This window comes from Lupinus angustifolius, chromosome LG09 (genome assembly GCF_001865875.1).
Source record: "Lupinus angustifolius cultivar Tanjil chromosome LG09, LupAngTanjil_v1.0, whole genome shotgun sequence".
NCBI lineage: Eukaryota > Viridiplantae > Streptophyta > Magnoliopsida > Fabales > Fabaceae > Lupinus > Lupinus angustifolius.
This window is the reverse complement of record NC_032017.1, coordinates 9,623,100-9,641,072: the sequence shown is the minus strand read 5'-3', so window position 1 is coordinate 9,641,072 and position 17,973 is coordinate 9,623,100. Positions and strand designations below refer to the sequence as shown.

Sequence of the window (17,973 nt, the reverse complement as noted above, 5' to 3'; positions counted from 1 at the left end):
AGTATGTCAGATCTCAGCTCTAAAATTGTTTTAAACTGGTAAATAAGTCATGTATAAACTTTTACATGCTATATAAATTCGCATTGTTTAAGATAAAGTCTGGTGTAACCTGTTTATTATTGGATTATTTATCATTTTATTTAATTATTATTGACTATTTCAAAAAATAATATAAATGAATAGTTAATAATATTGTATGAATTCTTTACAATTACAATGTATATATTGCACTCATAAAAATATAGTAAACCTTTAAAAATTAATTAAGTGCCGATTTTAATGTGAGGGTTGTTTGGATTAATTGAAAGATAATAATGTCATAATTAAATTCATAAGCATAATAGAATAAATTTTGGGCTGGTTAGATTTGAATTAAAAAAATAGGCTCTTTTGTTTTGGTTCTGTAAAAAAAATTGGATAATAAATTATTAAAAAGTGGAAAAACTTATTTGTTTAAATGATTTGTATTTGTTTGACAATTAGTTTTACTGGGTGGCATAAGGAAATGTGACGTCAAAATAGTCAAACAATTATTTAAAATAAGTTGTAAATTTCTGAGTCTGATGATACTTTATTTTATATTAGATACAAAGAGTTGGTCTAATGGTGTAAGGTCTTGCAATGATCAAAATGTTAAATGTTTAATTTTTGATAGCAATATTTGTTGATAGGACAGTCATACACTCCAAAAGTGATTAATATCTTACATATAAGTAAAGATATACATTTGGTAATACAAAAAGATAGAGAGGAAACACATATTAAGAAATGTAATTAATTTTATTAGAATTTTAATAAAAATAATATACGGTTTCCTATTTTATAATTTAAACTTTATTTTTATTTTTCATACTCTTTATATAAGGGCATCATTAAAAAATAAATATTTAATAATGTCTTAAAATTATAAATAATTATATATTTTGAAACAAATTTTATGAGCAAAGTTGATAGTTATTTTAAAATGGGGGATAGTTCCTACAAACACTTTTTTTCTAACTTTCTATAAAGAAAGTAAGCAAGCAACTCAGTCTATATTTATTTTGGTAATGAACTCAATCTATAAACATAAAATAATATACTTTTTAAACTAATTTTTGTTAGGACTAGCATGTTTTGTTTCTTTATTTCCTATTTTCATTTTTAAGGAAAACAATATACAACATTGAAATTGTGACTGATCATAAGTTTTATTGAAAACTAGTAATTATATCGATTGATTTACACGTTAGATAAAGTAAAATAAAAAAATGAAAAGATGCATTAAAATTGAATTTTAACAACATTTATACCTTGAATAATGTTAATTGTTGAGTGGAATTCTTCTAGGTTATTAATAAGTTTATGATTCACACATTTAACAAAAGTTGTTATTATTGAATACTAATAAAAAATATGTAGTCGGATAATAGATAAATGTATATGATTGATACACCTTAACTGAAATATTATAGTTTTGGTGAACTTTTAAAATCTCCGCAATGAAATTGTCAACCCACAGATTATGATCACTCACAAATGAACAGTGTAATTTCAACACATTAGGGAGTGTATTAAAAAAAATGCAGTAAAAAACTTGCCTAGTATACTAAAAATATATACTCAAAATCATCAACTAAAGACCGAGTATATTAAAAAAATAAATTTCTAAAAAAATTACATTCATATTGCCGAGTTTGAAGAGGTGTCAGAAAAAAATAAGAAACTCAATCTCATTGCCGAGATTTTAAAAAGTACACTAGTGCACCTACCACGATAATAAGGGTTGTTATTATTAAATAATAAATAAAAAATGTGCGGTAATTATTCAATGCTTTGTGTTGTAAGTATTATTGATTTTATGATTCACACATTCAAAACTTGTAGCAAACATTGTTGTTGTTTTTATTCAACACCATATGTAACAATGCTGTTGATTGTATGAATTTTATACAAAATTACTCTCTCTTGCTCGAAAACTCACCTTCAATCTGCATAGCAAACAATGTAACTACCATCTCTCTCGCATTCGACCCTTTGATTCCATGTAGCCACTATCACTCTCACTCCGAACAATCCCCCGTGAGCCGGAAAGACAATGACTCATGAGCCGGCCCTCATGCATCGTGACTCATTCTTACAACATTGACCAGAGTAGAAATAGCCAACCAAATAGACAAGGTGTATCCAATAGAGTTGTTTAGGACAGTTCCTATCTATATCATTAAGAATAAAAGCATACACATGTTAGAATATGTGAAATTCTGTAAGAGTTAATTGATTAACTACAGTATTAATCGATATACGTATACAATGTTGAATTACAACTTATATCATTATGATTCGTAGGGCAATAAAATGCTTCCTTAGCTTCATCATGATTCATCACATTCTAATATATTAAATCCAAAATTATCTACATAATGGAATGTTTTTAAGATGTTCATGCAATAAATTGCCAAATATATATAGACCCACAAGGTCCATGAAAATTGATAATTCTATGCTCCTATGGATACATAATTATCAACTAGAAAGAAGAAACTTCTTTTGGCACCATTGAATGAAAATTTTCATTTGATACTACTCTTGTACTGTAGGAAACATATTACTCTAGTCCACCCCATACCGAAAAGGTGTTTCCGACAGTACAAGGGTGGTATCAAAACGAAAAACTGAATGGTGCCGAAAGAATCACCCGAAAAGAAAAGGGTATGAAGCAGGATACAGAAAAAAGAATCCTGTTGAAGTTGGTGGGTGAAAGAGATGTTTGGTGCATAACTATCTTCCCTGAACAAGCCCACTGAATACTTGGCTATTCCCAGCTAGAGTTGCTTCCCACTCAACAGAAGACAGAAGAATCTGTGACAGGGAAATCACAACTTGCTTCATATCGGGTCGTAAGATCGGATCATCGTCCACACATTGCTTTGCCAACATGGCCATCTATATCAGAAAAACACACAAAAAAGGGAATAAATCACACATAACAGTAAATCCTCATGCAGATTGTTAGATGACGTCACTTTTATTTGGTCTCTGACCAGCCCTCGAGTCGGGGATGATAGTTAGCTTAGTGGTAGCGACTCAATAGATTTAATAACTATAAGTTCCTGAGATCATGGCTTCGAGGCACGAAGGCTCTCTTTAGGGGAAATAAGATACTGAAAGATGTATTTAAACTTGAAGGGTAGCATTCTCAGTAAATTCGTAGGTCCATAAGGGTCGCATGTCAAGGCTGGGGCGTTACACGACCCAAGCGGCTTGAAATGTTACATTGAAATAAATGGAGTGAGTTGTTTCTTCAAACTTAATATTATGATATGAAAAATTACATTGTCGTATGAATACCTATGTTCGGGTATGGAATTTTGTTTCCTTTAATTAGGCTCTGAGGTGAACAATCTTCTATTTTCATGGTTAAAAGATCAAAACATCCTAAACCATAAGCACAATAGATGAAAACAGAGGAACTAACTTACCTTAAATACACAATCATGGGGATAGAGATTCATCATATTAGTGTCAATGTAATCCTTCATGCTTGACATACTCATAGAATCAGGTGGGTTCCTGAGAACTGCTAACATCTGCAAATTAAAATCCGGTCAGGCGATACCGTAAAAGACGGTTGCAATGGTAAAATACAAGGGCATGCTATCATAAATGAAATAAGGATAAATATAGAGGTTTAAGAAAGTATAAAACCAACAACTAATAGTGAGAGAAGCACATAGCAGGATGAAGGTTTGGTTCTGGTTTTTAAAAGGATTTTTTACTGTTGTTTCACCGAGTATGCTTGGTGCTTGAGGTAGCTATAGCAGGCATGAAGGTGGAACTCTTCCTAAAAGGTGGCCACTAAGTTATCTCTTAATCTATATGCACTTCAGTGTAATATGTTTGTTGGGTAATGAACTTTTTTATATTGCACCGAAAAAAATAAAACAAAAAGAGTGAAGGATCAGTTGGAGGAAATATGAAAAAGAACAGAATGGAGAAGATTTGGAACTATAATATGAAAAAAAAGAGTGAAGGAACAGAATTGGTGGAGAAGATTTGGAAAAATCGTGAGGGAAATAATTAGAGGGGGAGCTGGGAAAAATCGGGCGCATCAAAGAATTAGTGTCGGAGGCCTTGTCCTAGAAGGATTGTTTACTACCCATAATGTTCATTCAATCATTCCTGTATCTTTCTTTCTTCTCATTTTTTCTGCTTCGGTTACTATCCCATAGCCGACCCCACCTAATGGGATAAATGTTGGATTGTTGTTGTTGCTCGGTTAATCTGGTTCTACTTTTATGCACATATTTGCTGGTTTTTTGTGCTGTATTCTAGATACTTTGGTTTAACAGAGTAACTTCCTCTACTGCAAGGAATTTGGCTCTATATATTTTAGTTGGGACTATTATTCATTGATTTCAGTTTGTATCATAAACCCTGTGACAGTACTGCAGATATGATAAGATCACCATCCGATTAACTGCGAAATTACTCCAGCCCTGCAACTTTTTCTTAAAATCGAGGAAGAATTGTAAGCAAGTCGAACCGTTATTCACAATGATGTATTATACGAAGAACTTACTACGGACGCCAGTGAACGTCTTTCGGGATTTTTTGTCACCGTGCCTTTTGTTCGAATAATGGCCTCCTTCCCCGTAATAATCTCAAAAAGCACAACGCCGAATGCAAAGACATCACTTTTTGTTGTCGCAAGGCCATTACTCAAGTATCTGCAAAGTTTCGTAAATACATAAAAGAACATTACTTTCTTATTCTCTCCTTCTACACAAAAGGAATAAAATCGAAAATTTTCGGAGTGGAAACTACTTACTCAGGAGCAAGATATCCATATGTACCAACAACTTTGGTAGTCGAAACTTCTCCCTCGTTCGTTATCCCAACAAGTTTTGCTAACCCAAAATCTGAAATCTGGAGAGACAGAGATATGCGACAAACAGCAACTTGAAACATTTAGAAATGATGTAATAGTGTATAGTTTTGTTATTACCTTAGCCCTAAAGGAAGCATCAAGCAAAATGTTGCTTGTCTTGATATCTCGGTGGACATAATGAGTTCGGGTGTGCTCATGTATGTATTCGATGCCCCTAGCAGCATCAAGCACAATCTGTACCCTCATGATCCAAGACAGTGGAGAATGGCCTTATAAAGCAAGACAGAAAATTGTCATAATTCATACACTGTTTATGCATGGCTAGACACCAATCCGAGGCATCTTCGAACATATACAGGAATTTTCTTTGTGCTGACTGCACTAGAAATCTCATTACGTATTTCGACACAGACGAAATTGTATTATAGTGAAATAGCAGCTAGAGGCAGTATCAATAGTTAACTAGAATCTGATTCCACTTCATGTTCTCTTATTTACATCACAAAAGATATTGAAAATATAAGCAATTAGAGACAATAAATCGCTCGTTGTTAAAATAGTCGTGTGCCGACTTGCTAGGATTAAACCCGAATACCATCTCAATATACTGTGATAATCTGGTATAGAACTATAGATAGAAAATATAGGAAAGAATTAGAATGCCTTTTCTCAAGTTCAAAAATCGGTCACGAGGAGATATGCTGTGATAATCTTCTCCATTCAACTTTCTCATGTTATTACCACGTGATATCAAATTGCGGTGACGAATTTCCTACATTTCTTGTCCCAAGAGTCAGCTCAATTAATAGAGTGAACTCAAAAGAATGCACTCAAAATTAATGTTACCACTTACTACGAGTTTGAATCCCTTAAAATCGTTGGAATAAAACCCCTAATGTTTATTATACTTATGGAGCAGTAGTAGATCTCATCACAATAAACATGCAAAATATATTAAGTAACTAGTTACCAAAATTGATATGAAGAAAGAGTTTCATTAAATTTTCAAAACGTTAAAATCTAAATACAATACCAGATATAGTGGTGATTAATATTCCACAAACCAAAGCATATAGATACATAATCTTACCCTTATTTTGAGGATTATGCAAATGGCTTCTGAGTGAACCCTTCTGAGCATATTCATATACAAGAAAAAGCTCATCATGACTAGCCGCATAGCCGATCAATTCTACCTTGACAAAATGAATAAAAAATGGGCTCAAGCTTTTGAAATGTGCTACACAAATGTACAATTTGCTCAAGAATCAAAGCATATAATCTGTTTTGATAAAAAGGAAAAAGAAATTACCAGATTAGCATGATGAACCTTGCACAGAACTTTCACCTCGGACATAAATTCCTTTGTTTTTGTGGCTGTCATTCTTTTAATAGCAACTTCCTAGAAGGATTTAAGCACATAAAAAATAGTATGAGAAAAATACCTTCTTTATACTATAACACGCGTAAAATTATACAAGTACGAACCTGGTCACGAAGGAGACTATAGTAAACAGAACCATATGTTCCATGGCCGAGTAGATTTGAATCGGAGAAACCATCAGTTGAGGAAAATATATCTTCATATGCAAAAACTACAGGCTTATCCATGTCAAATACGTCAGGTCCTAGACCTGCAACAAAAAATTTAAGCATATTATGCATAAATTTCAATTTTAAAGGACAAATTATCAATATTGATATACATAGATGTATAAAGAGCGGTCTAGTACATGAGATTCCCACTTAGTGAGGTTTGGGGAGGGTAGATATATCAGTAAAGCTTTCTGAAATTCAAGTTTTGGAAAGTGCAGGCACGCCATCCAGAAAATGAAAATATACATAGCCATGCATGCTCAACCTTATTCGAGACTGAACCATATGACCACCAATCATCCAGTGCAGCATCCATCAATGAATCAAATAATGCAACAAAAACAAGTTCATGCTTAACCAAATTTGGAAAGGAATCTTTTAACAAATAACACCATATAGCATTTTTACAGAGTGCTCCGGTCAAAAAACAATAAAATTAACATGAAAAATAAAGCTAACATATACATATGTTGGTGTTTGATAGCAGAATTCAGAACTACGCATGTTAATGCTCAATACAGTAGATGCAAAAACATGATTACTTCAAACTGAAATCATAGGTGAGAGTCCAATAAGTAAGTTGATTACTTGAAACTTTCGGAATGGTGACTTGGTTATGGCTAGATTCACCATCAGTTTGCTTCTGCTCTACAACTTTGCCACATATGTACCTTCCCGAACCACAGAAAAAACTCGGATTCCGAAGAATATGGAATTTATGAGAGACCTTTCCCTGAGCATCTTTTTCATGACTTCTGGATTCAGATCTCAGACAAACACAGAGAAATATGCTTAATATTATCAGAGTAAGACCAATGCCTAAACCGCCGATGATCCATCCATAGGGTAAATGAGCCTTATGATTGACTTGATCACCTGTAACCCAAAAACCAAAGGGTATATGTTCTATCACTGCATATATAACTGAAATGTTCTACCTAGGTTGACATTTATACACAATCTATCGCAGGTACGGCCCCGTGTTAGCGCTTGTCAATGTGCATAGACTTAATACATAGAAAATTTCTTCCTCGCGGAGATCTATATTGCGGTAATATGAAGAACTTAGCTCATACCGACAATGAAGCCATGAACATAACTTGGTTTTATTTGAAGCCAATTGATTTAGCATTGGCCGATCAGTGTGATAGGTTTTCTTGGGAATTTTAAAGTTTCTAAAAAATCAGTAAGAAACACCTTAAACTAAATGCACAAGATAATATACTATATGCCTGCAAAATGCATAAATTTTTTTAACCTTCGTAGATAGAGATATGAAAGTTAACCTGTGAACTCCAATCTAAAGGAAAAGGAAAAACAATTTTCTCGTTTAGAGTATGCGTTGATTTATAGCTGAAAAATCATCAACAGATGGAGCAGGAACCGGAGCTGGAATAGTAGCGTTCTTCAGGGGATAAGGATCTCCAGGAACTGCAACAAAGTTAAAAGAAAAATCGAAAATTGCAGTCAGGAACCGGTCGAATTCCGTTCACCACTAAATAATGACCAGTGAATACAAACAAATATGTTTCGTGTGAAACATTGGAGCAGTAGATATACATACAGCTAATTAAATGAAAAGTTTCTGATTGATCAATTCTATAAAAGCGAAATTTGTCCGACTCAAATCTTCCGAAATTAAGCTGCACTAGTAAATATATAACAAATACCCCTTCCCCAAAGAAACTGATCAATTTTGTTCCAAATATGGAGAATCTAAAATATAACCCGTGGGTCTCAAATGATTTGATATCATCGCTACAGAAAATGGCATAATCTTCGTTCTTTAACTCTGCAAAGAGAGACTAAATAAACCCCTCTCTAACAACAATGTGCTAGAAAGATTCTATACTTTGCAAGTTGATTTCATATTTCAAATCATCTTATTCAGAAACAGAATGCAACAGGCCTCAAGGGAAAAGAGAAGATGCAAAGAAAATATCATGTTTCATTCAAATGTGACCGCAATCCTCCAATTTAGTTCCTTGTCTTGGTGACTGATCCACACAAAAATTGTCAATTCTCTATTTCAAATGACAAAACTTAGTACAATTCTTTAGGTACATGTGGTGTTGTTTTTCACTAAAAACATAACATGTGCACATGTTATGTTATTATTGATAAACAACACCATAAACACCGACAATATCGCATCAAAGTTTTTTTTGGTATAACTAAGGGTATCCCTCACCCTTTTATAGGTAAGGAACTAATCCATTTTTAGATGTGTGACTGTCCCTCCTAATAAGTGTCGGTTATAGGAATCGAACCATTGATCTTTTTGTCTGTCTGGGATCTAATTGGGCCTTATATCACTAGACCAACACCTTGTTGGTTCGTATCGAAGTTTTGTCTTCACTTAAATGCAGCCCCTCATGACAAATCAAGGATTTCTCCAGTTCCCGGCTTCATAATCAGTTTCTTACATGTACAAATCTTTCCGGATCTCATTTGCTGGTCATCTTTTCCCAAGTATTGAAATTTCCATTTGTAATGGTGGACAAGTATATATTATTCACTTAAGTGATCTAAGAACACCTTTAAACTTGAATGCTCATAAAAGCATTATACCAAATCATTGTTCCAAATTCCGAACCATTGAACCTTCATAAATACTTTACTATAAAAAAGCCTCAATTCTCATATTCCATAAAGTGGTTCTGAAGTGAACAAAATGCAACTGCATAAAGCTATAGAAAACTACAGCATCAAGCAAATACTGAATAAAACTAAAACATCACTTTCAAACAAACATACACACAAACAAATAAATACACAATCACCTTACAAGTAGTAGAGGATTGAAGAAAATTGCAGTAAAGGACTAACCCGAATCGAGAGGTATATAATAGAGTGAACCAACAGTGACATTATCAGGATCTTCAATGCCATTTACAGACTCAATGCTATCCATACTAACCCCGAACCGGCTCGCTAACGATTCAACACTATCTCCATCTCTCATTACATAACTCATCAAATAGTTCCAAAGTCCACTAGAGCAGCCACAAAACAACCTCACTGACACAACAACACCATTTCTTGCCATCCTAGTTGTGTTAGGAATGAAAGCAAGCCCATCATAGGAATCCATAACCAAATCATAAACTAACCCTCCATTGGATTTAACAGTGAAAGTAGTGCTAGACACATATTTCTTAATACCATTAGCACAAGAACAATTCTTCCTTATGAATATATAGTTCCAATCATTGCCTTCAAAAGTGATATCACTTGGCAACACATCAAACATGCTTTGTATAAGAGAAAGAGTTTGGTTTTGTTGAGGCTTATAGGCCAAGAAAGAAGTACGAACTCGGGTTGTATCAGTGCATTTCATTGGTGTTATAGGGTAGGAACTGATGCAGTGAAGTTCTAGCAGAAAGTGAAGAAAGTGAAGCAACTTCAAATGGGGTTTTGTTATTTGAATCATTGTTTTTCAATCAAAGATATTAACTTTGAGGAAAAGGGTCAAAGAAAATAGTAAGAAATGGAATCACTGAGAACTCAAATGATGAGAAAGTGCTTGATCCAGATAAAATAAAGTAAAAAAACTATAGTGGAAGAAGAATGAGTAAAATAAAGGAAGCAACTTCATTTATATTTGAAGTAAAACAATACAACCAAGTACAAATTTCAACCAAGATAAACAACAACAACAAAATCTAGATTAACCAGAAAGTAGAAACCAAGTTACAAGATTTTGATGCAGATTAGAAGCTCCAACTTAAAAAGAACTTGTTTTTTGTTCATTTTATTCAATAATTTGATGGAAGGTGACAAAACATGGAGGGAAAAAATGGAAAAAATTGAAGTGACACAAGATAGAAGTTCAGAAAGATAAATTAGAGAAGTAGGAAAAAAATGGTTGGTTTTGGTGTTAAATATTGGAACATAGTGGAAGTGAAAGAGAAGTGTACTAATGGAGTTTGAAGAAGAGAATGAAGTTTAAACATAGCATTTGTTAAGTTTTGGAGAATTATTTTTTATAAGTAAGAATGAGTAATTAATTTTTTTCGTATGTTAACAATATCAACCTCAATAATTAAATATCTGACTTTTGTTTTAATATAATCTCTAGAAATTTATTAACTAAAATCTTATATCATTAGATCAATCTCTAATAAACTGCATATCCATTACTTTATAGGTATGAATTAATTCATTTTGGATACATGGCTACTTTCCTAATAAGTATTGTTTTCAAGAATTGAATTTTTGACTTTTAATTATTTTGTTGATTAATAATACCTTATATCACTAAACCAATATATATTATTGATAAAGAGAAATCAATTTGCAAAGACAAATAGTATCAGAATCACCCACATGGAGAAGTGTTGATATGCTTCAAAAGACATTTTTGTCTATTTTACTATACCACCATTTGTTCTATGGAAAAAAACAAAACTTCAAAAAAAATCAACTTCTAATATAAAATCATTTTTATGAGTTTATCTAGAAATCACTGTGATTATAATTAATTTGAGTTGTGCTCTGTAAGACTTGCTTGAATTTACAAAACTTTCCGTGCACCTAATTTTTGAATGCCAAACTCAAATAAGATAAAACCAGCTTTTCTATCACTTGTACCATATCTTAATTAATGTGAGGATTTAGCATAATGCCAACCAAATGAATATAAATATTATTTATCCAATTTTTAATTGTTATTTATACGTTTGGCTAATATGTATGCACTTACCCTCCATATGAGTGAGTCAAGTCATGTGGATTTGTAAATTAGAAGATGTATTCACTTACTCAAAAAATAAGTTTTTTAAACTTACTTCTCATCCTAGTAATCAATTCTAGGAAAATCCAAAGGTTTGAATTAGTAAGTAAATCTAAATCATTAGATATTCATAGAATTGATGACTATAACGAGGAGTCGATGAGTAAGTTTAAAAACTTACTCATAGAGTAAATTTAAAAACCTACTCATCGAGTAAGTTTAAAAACTTACCTCTCGAGTAAGTGAATCTAACTCTGTTAACTTAATGTTATTAAGGGGAAAAATGGAAAACTTACTTCTGGAGTAAGTGAATCTCACGTGAATTGAAGAAATCTATAAGATAGAGATCTAAGGACAAAATATATAAGCAAAAATTTCATTTGCAAACCTAATTTAAGAAAACATATAAAGGTAAAGTAGTGAATATTATGGTTCAAGATAAATAAAAAAACAAAAAGGATAAAATTGCATGATACTTATAAGTTTTAAATATAATAATATAATATTTTTATCCTTAAATTTATATTTAAAAATAATAGTTTATCTATCTAATGATGGAGATGATTTTTCTAGAATATTATATTTTATCAGGGTAAGTTGTACTTGGTATGGCTTAGATTTACTATGATGATTCATATATCTCTTCTAGTGTAGAATATAACATATTTTTGTGTCTCATTCATAACTAAAAATCCATTAAAAATAGCAACATCATTTTGGTATTTCCCATTCTCACCTTTCTAGGTAATGTACACCGTACAAATTTTCATTAAGATTTAATGTGAGGAATGTAAAATGAGTGTGAATGTGACTCAAAATATAAATAGGGAATATCGTTATTATTTTTTAGAGTATAAGGGTGTACATATCTTATGGATATGAAGTGAAATTTCCAATATTCTAAAGTTATTATTTGTTTTAAAATATTTCTAAAATTTAATTAATCTAATTATATTTCTTTGTAATGCTTTAATTATAGTATTATAATAATCTCTTCATTATTTACACGAAATTGGTTAAACTTGAAAGTGGTGTCTTCCACAAATTCTTGCCATGGATGCTACGATAGTAAAACTTAGTTCAGTGTAATATTTATACACACTTAGTATAAATATTTATATACAGTTTGCACGTTATTTATCATTTATTTGTATTACTTTTTTAAAAAGTTAATAACAATTAAAAATAAATAATATATAATATAGTAACACTGTAACAGTATATCAAACTCATACACTGTTTATACATATATTTGTTCATATGCGAGAAAACATAACATTATATGCCATTAGAGTAATTTTAATTACTAGGGGACCGTTTTTAATTAAAGTTTAATATTTATACACTTTTGTTGTAAATGCTTGTTTACAACTTTACATAGGCAATACATCACATATCATTTATATATATTATTACTTTTATTTAATACTCAAAGACTTTTACATTATTGTATATTATCTTAAAAAACATAATACCAAACCAAAAATTCACCGAAATATGTTGGGGTCCTTAGTTACGTGTGTTTGGTTGAAAACCCTTTCCCAAACATAAATCATTGTCCACAACCACATGCTACGAGCACGTGTAAGAATCATCATCATAATACAAATCATTATTTACGTTTTAGGATAATAAATAAGTAAAAGATATTGAGGTTTTGTTATTGTTTTTGTAGTTAGGAAGTAATCAAATCATCCTCATTAAGATGTATGATTTCATTCTACTATTAAATATCATTCCTCTCATTCATATAAGTCGACAAGTTGATTCCAAAATATGTCCCGTACAAATAAAAATATATCATATCAATTAAAAAATATAAATATAAATATTTATTATTGTTTCTATTTTTGCTTTATTGTAACTCTTTCGAAATATGATTCGGGACAAAAGATCATTGTCTCATATAATTAATCATTCTTTTGTTTTACGACACCAAATCACTTGGATCTTATGTGCCAATGCCCATCACAATTGCTTGAAAAGTTTGCTCCCCTTGGGATCCTTTACAAGAGAGTGGAACTTTGGATTTGGTAAGTTTTATGATTGGCTTTGTTTAGGAAAGACATGGAATACTGAAAATAAGAAAGTGAAATAAGTTTTAGTTGAATAATATGATAGAAAAGTAAAAGAAAGATTGACTAAAAATTAATATTAATGAAATGATGTTATCATAATAAAATATATGTCTCTAGAAATATAGTTGTGTTAAATGTTTGGTAAGAAAATTAAGTATCTCTTATGATGGTTCTATCCAACTCAACAAGAATTCTTCGAGTGAAAAATACATATTCTTGAAAAAAGTGGTGCATATGTTAATGTTTAGACCTTGTTGACAAAAAAAAATCTCATATTTAATAACATTGTAAATACAATTATTCATTACAGATTCCATGTCGAGTTTGTCTAATGGGATAAAGCATCATTAAATTCTCAAAAAAATTAAAACATTAAAAATTTGATTTATATAAGTAACATTTGTTAACAAAGACAATCACATTTATTTTGTCTATCCAATGAAAAAATTAAAGACAACTTAGTATATTTTTAGAGAAAAAATAATATACAATAATGGCAAACTAGTTTTCTTTCCTTCTTTTTCTATATCCCCTTTCTTTTCTTCCATTTGACCCATGTTTGAGACTATGTGGGACTAAACCAATTTTTTTGTATTTCTAAGTGTTGGAATTTCTGACAATTTATGGGTCACAAATATAATTCTATAATTGTGTTATGGCCATTATGTAATTAGCCAAAATATAAAATGATCTTAAGTAATTAATTTGGTGGCTAAGGGCATATGTGTCATGAAATAATAATAAGTGTAGATACCTTCAGGCAATTTCTGATTTGATGAAGGGACTGAATCAGAATTATTGCAACTAAAGTAGTAACCACTACGGGGTTACTTTTATGGGTTATGGTCCCCATTTGTAGAGCAACAGGTTTTCAAGTGTAAAGGTGGAGGAGAATAAGGTAGGATGAGAATAGTGTTATCCAGGATAGGATAACACTATCCACTCATCCATAAGGGCTTATAAGGCATAAGGATAAGCCTCCTCCAACTAACCTCAAAGCAACACTTTTCAGAAACTAAGGTATTCTCTCATTCCCCTCTAGAGAGAACTAAAGGAAAACCATCCGGCGCTCTATCATCTGGAAGATCATCGCACCCTCATACCTTCGAGATCCCGGAAATGGCTCAACAAGGTATGTTCTTCTTCTTCACCATGAACTCATTTGGGGTTTCTTCGGTCTGGACCATGGATGTTCCATTTGGGTGTATGTATGGGCATACACATTCGGTTGTGGGAACAAAGCCATGGTCATAAGGACTTCCGCATTCACTCTATGGATTTCGGATGGAGAAGGAATTTCTCCAACAAGTGGTATCAGAGCCACCCCAAATTGATTCATGGGTGAAATTAGGTTTTCATGTTCTTCCCCAAATCTGGTTTGATTTAGGGTTTTGGTGTTTTGTTTCTGTCATGAATCGATTATGAAAATACTTATGCTTTTCAATGTGAAACAAAATGATTTGAAATGATTGAATGTTGTTTTCTGCTGTTTGTTGTTGAAAATTTTGGATGATTTTCGAAGAATCGCGATGCAGAAATCGCATTTTTCATGTTCTGCTGCAGTGCTCTCGCTCAAGCGAGAGTGGCTCGCTCAAGCGAGAGTGGCTCGCTCAAAAGTGACATTTGGCTCGCCGGGCGAGATTTTTTTTTCGCCCGAGCGAGAGTGGCTCGCTCAAGCGAGAGGATAACAGAGGCAAATCGCCTTAAATAGGGCTCAAGCGAGATTTGGCTCGCCCGGGCGAGATGTTGCTCGCTCGAGCGAGATTCGGCTCGCCCGAGTGGAAAAAAAAAAAAAATTTTTAAATTAATTTTGGGACTTCAGTATCTTTGTGCATTGGTTTAATTGTTGTTTGGTTGTCCATTAAGGTCGTCTGTTATTTTAAGTGAGCCAAATGAAGTGAAACGTCGCCAAAGTGACCTCTTTCATGGATATAACTCATGAGGAATAATGGATGGAAGTGTGTATGGTCATTCATGCGGGTATTAGCTGGCCCAAAGGAAAGTTAATATTTGGCCGAATACCATATACACCTGTGATGATAAACATGTCATAATTCTAAAGTTTTATACGTGTGACTGATGAATCAATCCAAAGAGGGATTCGTCAGTTGACATGTCTTATTATGAATGTTTGATCATTACAACAAGAGTATCACTTGCAGTTGATATCACTGTCCAAAGACTTGATATTGATGGTGCACTAGGTATCTTGATTTGGACATACCATTGTTTTGAGCACAATGATAATTTTGGGTTGTGAGCATATTTTAATATTTTGTCTTTTGTTTCAATCAGCTACATCAATTGCTTCTATATCTGCAAATTTGAATTCGGTTCCGGTCCTTAATGGTGAAAATTTTAAGGATTGGAAAGAGAACATGGAAATTGTTCTTGGCTGCATGGATCTGGACTATGCATTAAGGGTAGAGCAACCCCATTCTCCTTTGGAATCCAGTGCCTCTGAAGAGAGGAAGGATTATGAGAAGTGGGATCGCTCTAATCGCATGAGTCTGATGATCATTAAGCGTGGCATTCCAGAAGTCTTTAGGGGTACTATCTCGGATGAGATAAATAGTGCCAAAGATTTCCTTGCTGAGATTGAAAAGCGCTTTGCAAAGAGCGATAAGGCGGAAACAAGTACTCTGTTACAGAACTTGATTTCCATGAGGTATCAAGGCAAGGGAAACATAAGGGAATACATTATGGGAATGTCCAATATCGTTTCAAAACTTAAGGCCCTTAAGCTTGACATGTCGGAAGACTTGCTCATTCATTTGGTCTTACTGTCTCTTCCTGCACAATTCAGTCAGTTTAAGATTTCTTATAACTGTCAAAGGGAGAAATGGACTCTTAATGAGCTCATTTCATTTTGTGTGCAAGAAGAGGAAAGATTGAAGCGAGAGAGGACTGAAAGTGCCCATTATGTTACTACCTCTAAAGACAAGGGCAAAAGGAAAATCACTTCAGAGCCCAAGAATGAAGCTGCTAAGGGTTCAGTGCAAAAGAAACAGAAGCAGGATGATGTCTGTTTCTTTTGCAAAGCAACTGGACATCAAAAGAAGAAATGTGTAAAGTATCACGCCTGGCGTGCTAAGAAAGGTACATTTCTTGCTTTGGTTTGTTCTGAGGTCAATTTAACTTCAGTACCTGGAAACACCTGGTGGTTAGACTCCGGTTCAACTTCTAACATCAGTGTTTCAATGCAGGGTTGCCTGAGCTACCGAAAGCCTAATCATGTTGAAAGATACATATATGTTGGCGATGGGAAATCGGTAGAAGTGGAAGCTATAGGGCATTTTAGGTTGTTATTATGTACTGGTTTCTATTTGGATTTGAAAGACACTTTTGTTGTACCGTCTTTTAGACGGAATTTGATTTCTGTTTCATATTTGGACAAATTTGGTTATTGTTGTTCATTTGGAAACAATTCGGTTCAATTGTCTTTAAATTCAAATGTTATTGGAACTGGTTCACTTATGTTGAATGACAACCTTTATATGCTGAATATCATAACTGATTATAGCGAAACCCTGAATGTGGAATCACGTGGTACTAAGCGTAAGATTGAAAATAATAATTCAGGTGCATTATGGCACAAGCGCCTAGGTCACATTTCTCAAAAGAGAATTGAGCGTCTTGTGTCAGATGGGATTTTGGATTCCATTGACTTCACAAACCTTAATGTTTGTGTTAAATGCATAAAAGGAAAACAAACCAAACAATCGAAATATGGTGCATATAGAGCTTCGGACGTCTTAGAATTGATACATACGGATATCTGTGGGCCATTCCCTACGGCTTCCTGGAATGGTCAACGATATTTCATATCATTCATAGACGATTATTCTCGTTATGCATACATTTTTCTAATTCATGAAAAGTCCCAATCGGTGGACGTGTTCAAAACTTTTAAGGCTGAGGTTGAAAATCAACTCGGCAAAAGGATTAAGTGCGTCAGATCTGACCGTGGTGGTGAATACTACGGTAGATATGACGGTTCAGGTGAACAACGTCCAGGGCCTTTTGCCAAATACCTAGAGGAATGTGGTATAGTCCCACAGTACACCATGCCAGGATCGCCTAGCATGAATGGTGTGTCTGAAAGACGAAACCGGACTCTTAAGGACATGGTAAGGAGTATGATTTGTCACTCTACCTTACCAGAGTCACTCTGGGGAGAGGCACTTAAGACAGCAGCTTATATTCTTAATAGGGTACCAACTAAGGCAACTGCTAAAACACCTTATGAGCATTGGACTGGGCGAAAGCCAAGTCTGAAGCATTTTCATGTGTGGGGATGTCCAACTGAGGCAAGGCCTTATAGGCCTTATGACTGACCGTGGTGGTGAATATTACGGTAGATATGACAGTTCAGGTGAACAACGTCCAGGGCCTTTTGCCAAATACCTAGAGGAATGTGGTATAGTCCCACAGTACACCATGCCAGGATCACCTAGCATGAATGGTGTGTCTGAAAGACAAACCCGGACTCTTAAGGACATGGTAAGGAGTATGGTATGTCACTCTATCTTACTAGAGTCACTCTGGGGAGAGGCACTTAAGACAACAACTTATATTCTTAATAGGTTACCAACTAAGGCAACTGCTAAAACACATTATGAGCATTGGACTGGGCGAAAGCCAAGTCTGAAGCATTTTCATGTGTGGGGATGTCCAGCTGAGGCAAGGCCTTA

General features: G+C 33.5%; 1 protein-coding gene and 1 long non-coding RNA gene across 2 annotated transcripts; one reads left to right on the top strand and one right to left on the bottom strand.

Moving 5' to 3' along the window:
• Nucleotides 2,289-9,992, bottom strand: LOC109355787 (lysM domain receptor-like kinase 3). Its single transcript, XM_019599007.1, has 11 exons — nucleotides 9,296-9,992; nucleotides 7,823-7,897; nucleotides 7,055-7,345; nucleotides 6,359-6,504; nucleotides 6,183-6,272; nucleotides 5,961-6,066; nucleotides 4,988-5,139; nucleotides 4,811-4,908; nucleotides 4,562-4,709; nucleotides 3,462-3,569; nucleotides 2,289-2,925 (listed from the first exon to the last, which is right to left on the bottom strand). Exons 1-11 carry the CDS (start codon nucleotides 9,897-9,899, stop codon nucleotides 2,761-2,763), a joined length of 1,983 nt encoding a protein of 660 aa, XP_019454552.1. The 5' UTR covers nucleotides 9,900-9,992; the 3' UTR covers nucleotides 2,289-2,760.
• Nucleotides 9,833-10,240, top strand: LOC109355788. Its single transcript, XR_002108684.1, has 2 exons — nucleotides 9,833-9,949; nucleotides 9,990-10,240. It is a non-coding gene; the product is annotated as an uncharacterized LOC109355788 (long non-coding RNA).

Coding starts and splice junctions, on each gene's coding strand:
- LOC109355787 (XM_019599007.1), bottom strand. CDS start 9,899: ATGATTCAAATAACAAAACCCCATTTGAAGTTGCTTCACTTTCTTCAC. Junction 6,273..6,358: donor ATAGTCTCCTTCGTGACCAG/GTTCGTACTTGT, acceptor AAATCCTTCTAG/GAAGTTGCTATTAAAAGAAT. Junction 3,570..4,561: donor GACGTTCACTGGCGTCCGTA/GTAAGTTCTTCG, acceptor TTTAATTTGCAG/ATGTTAGCAGTTCTCAGGAA.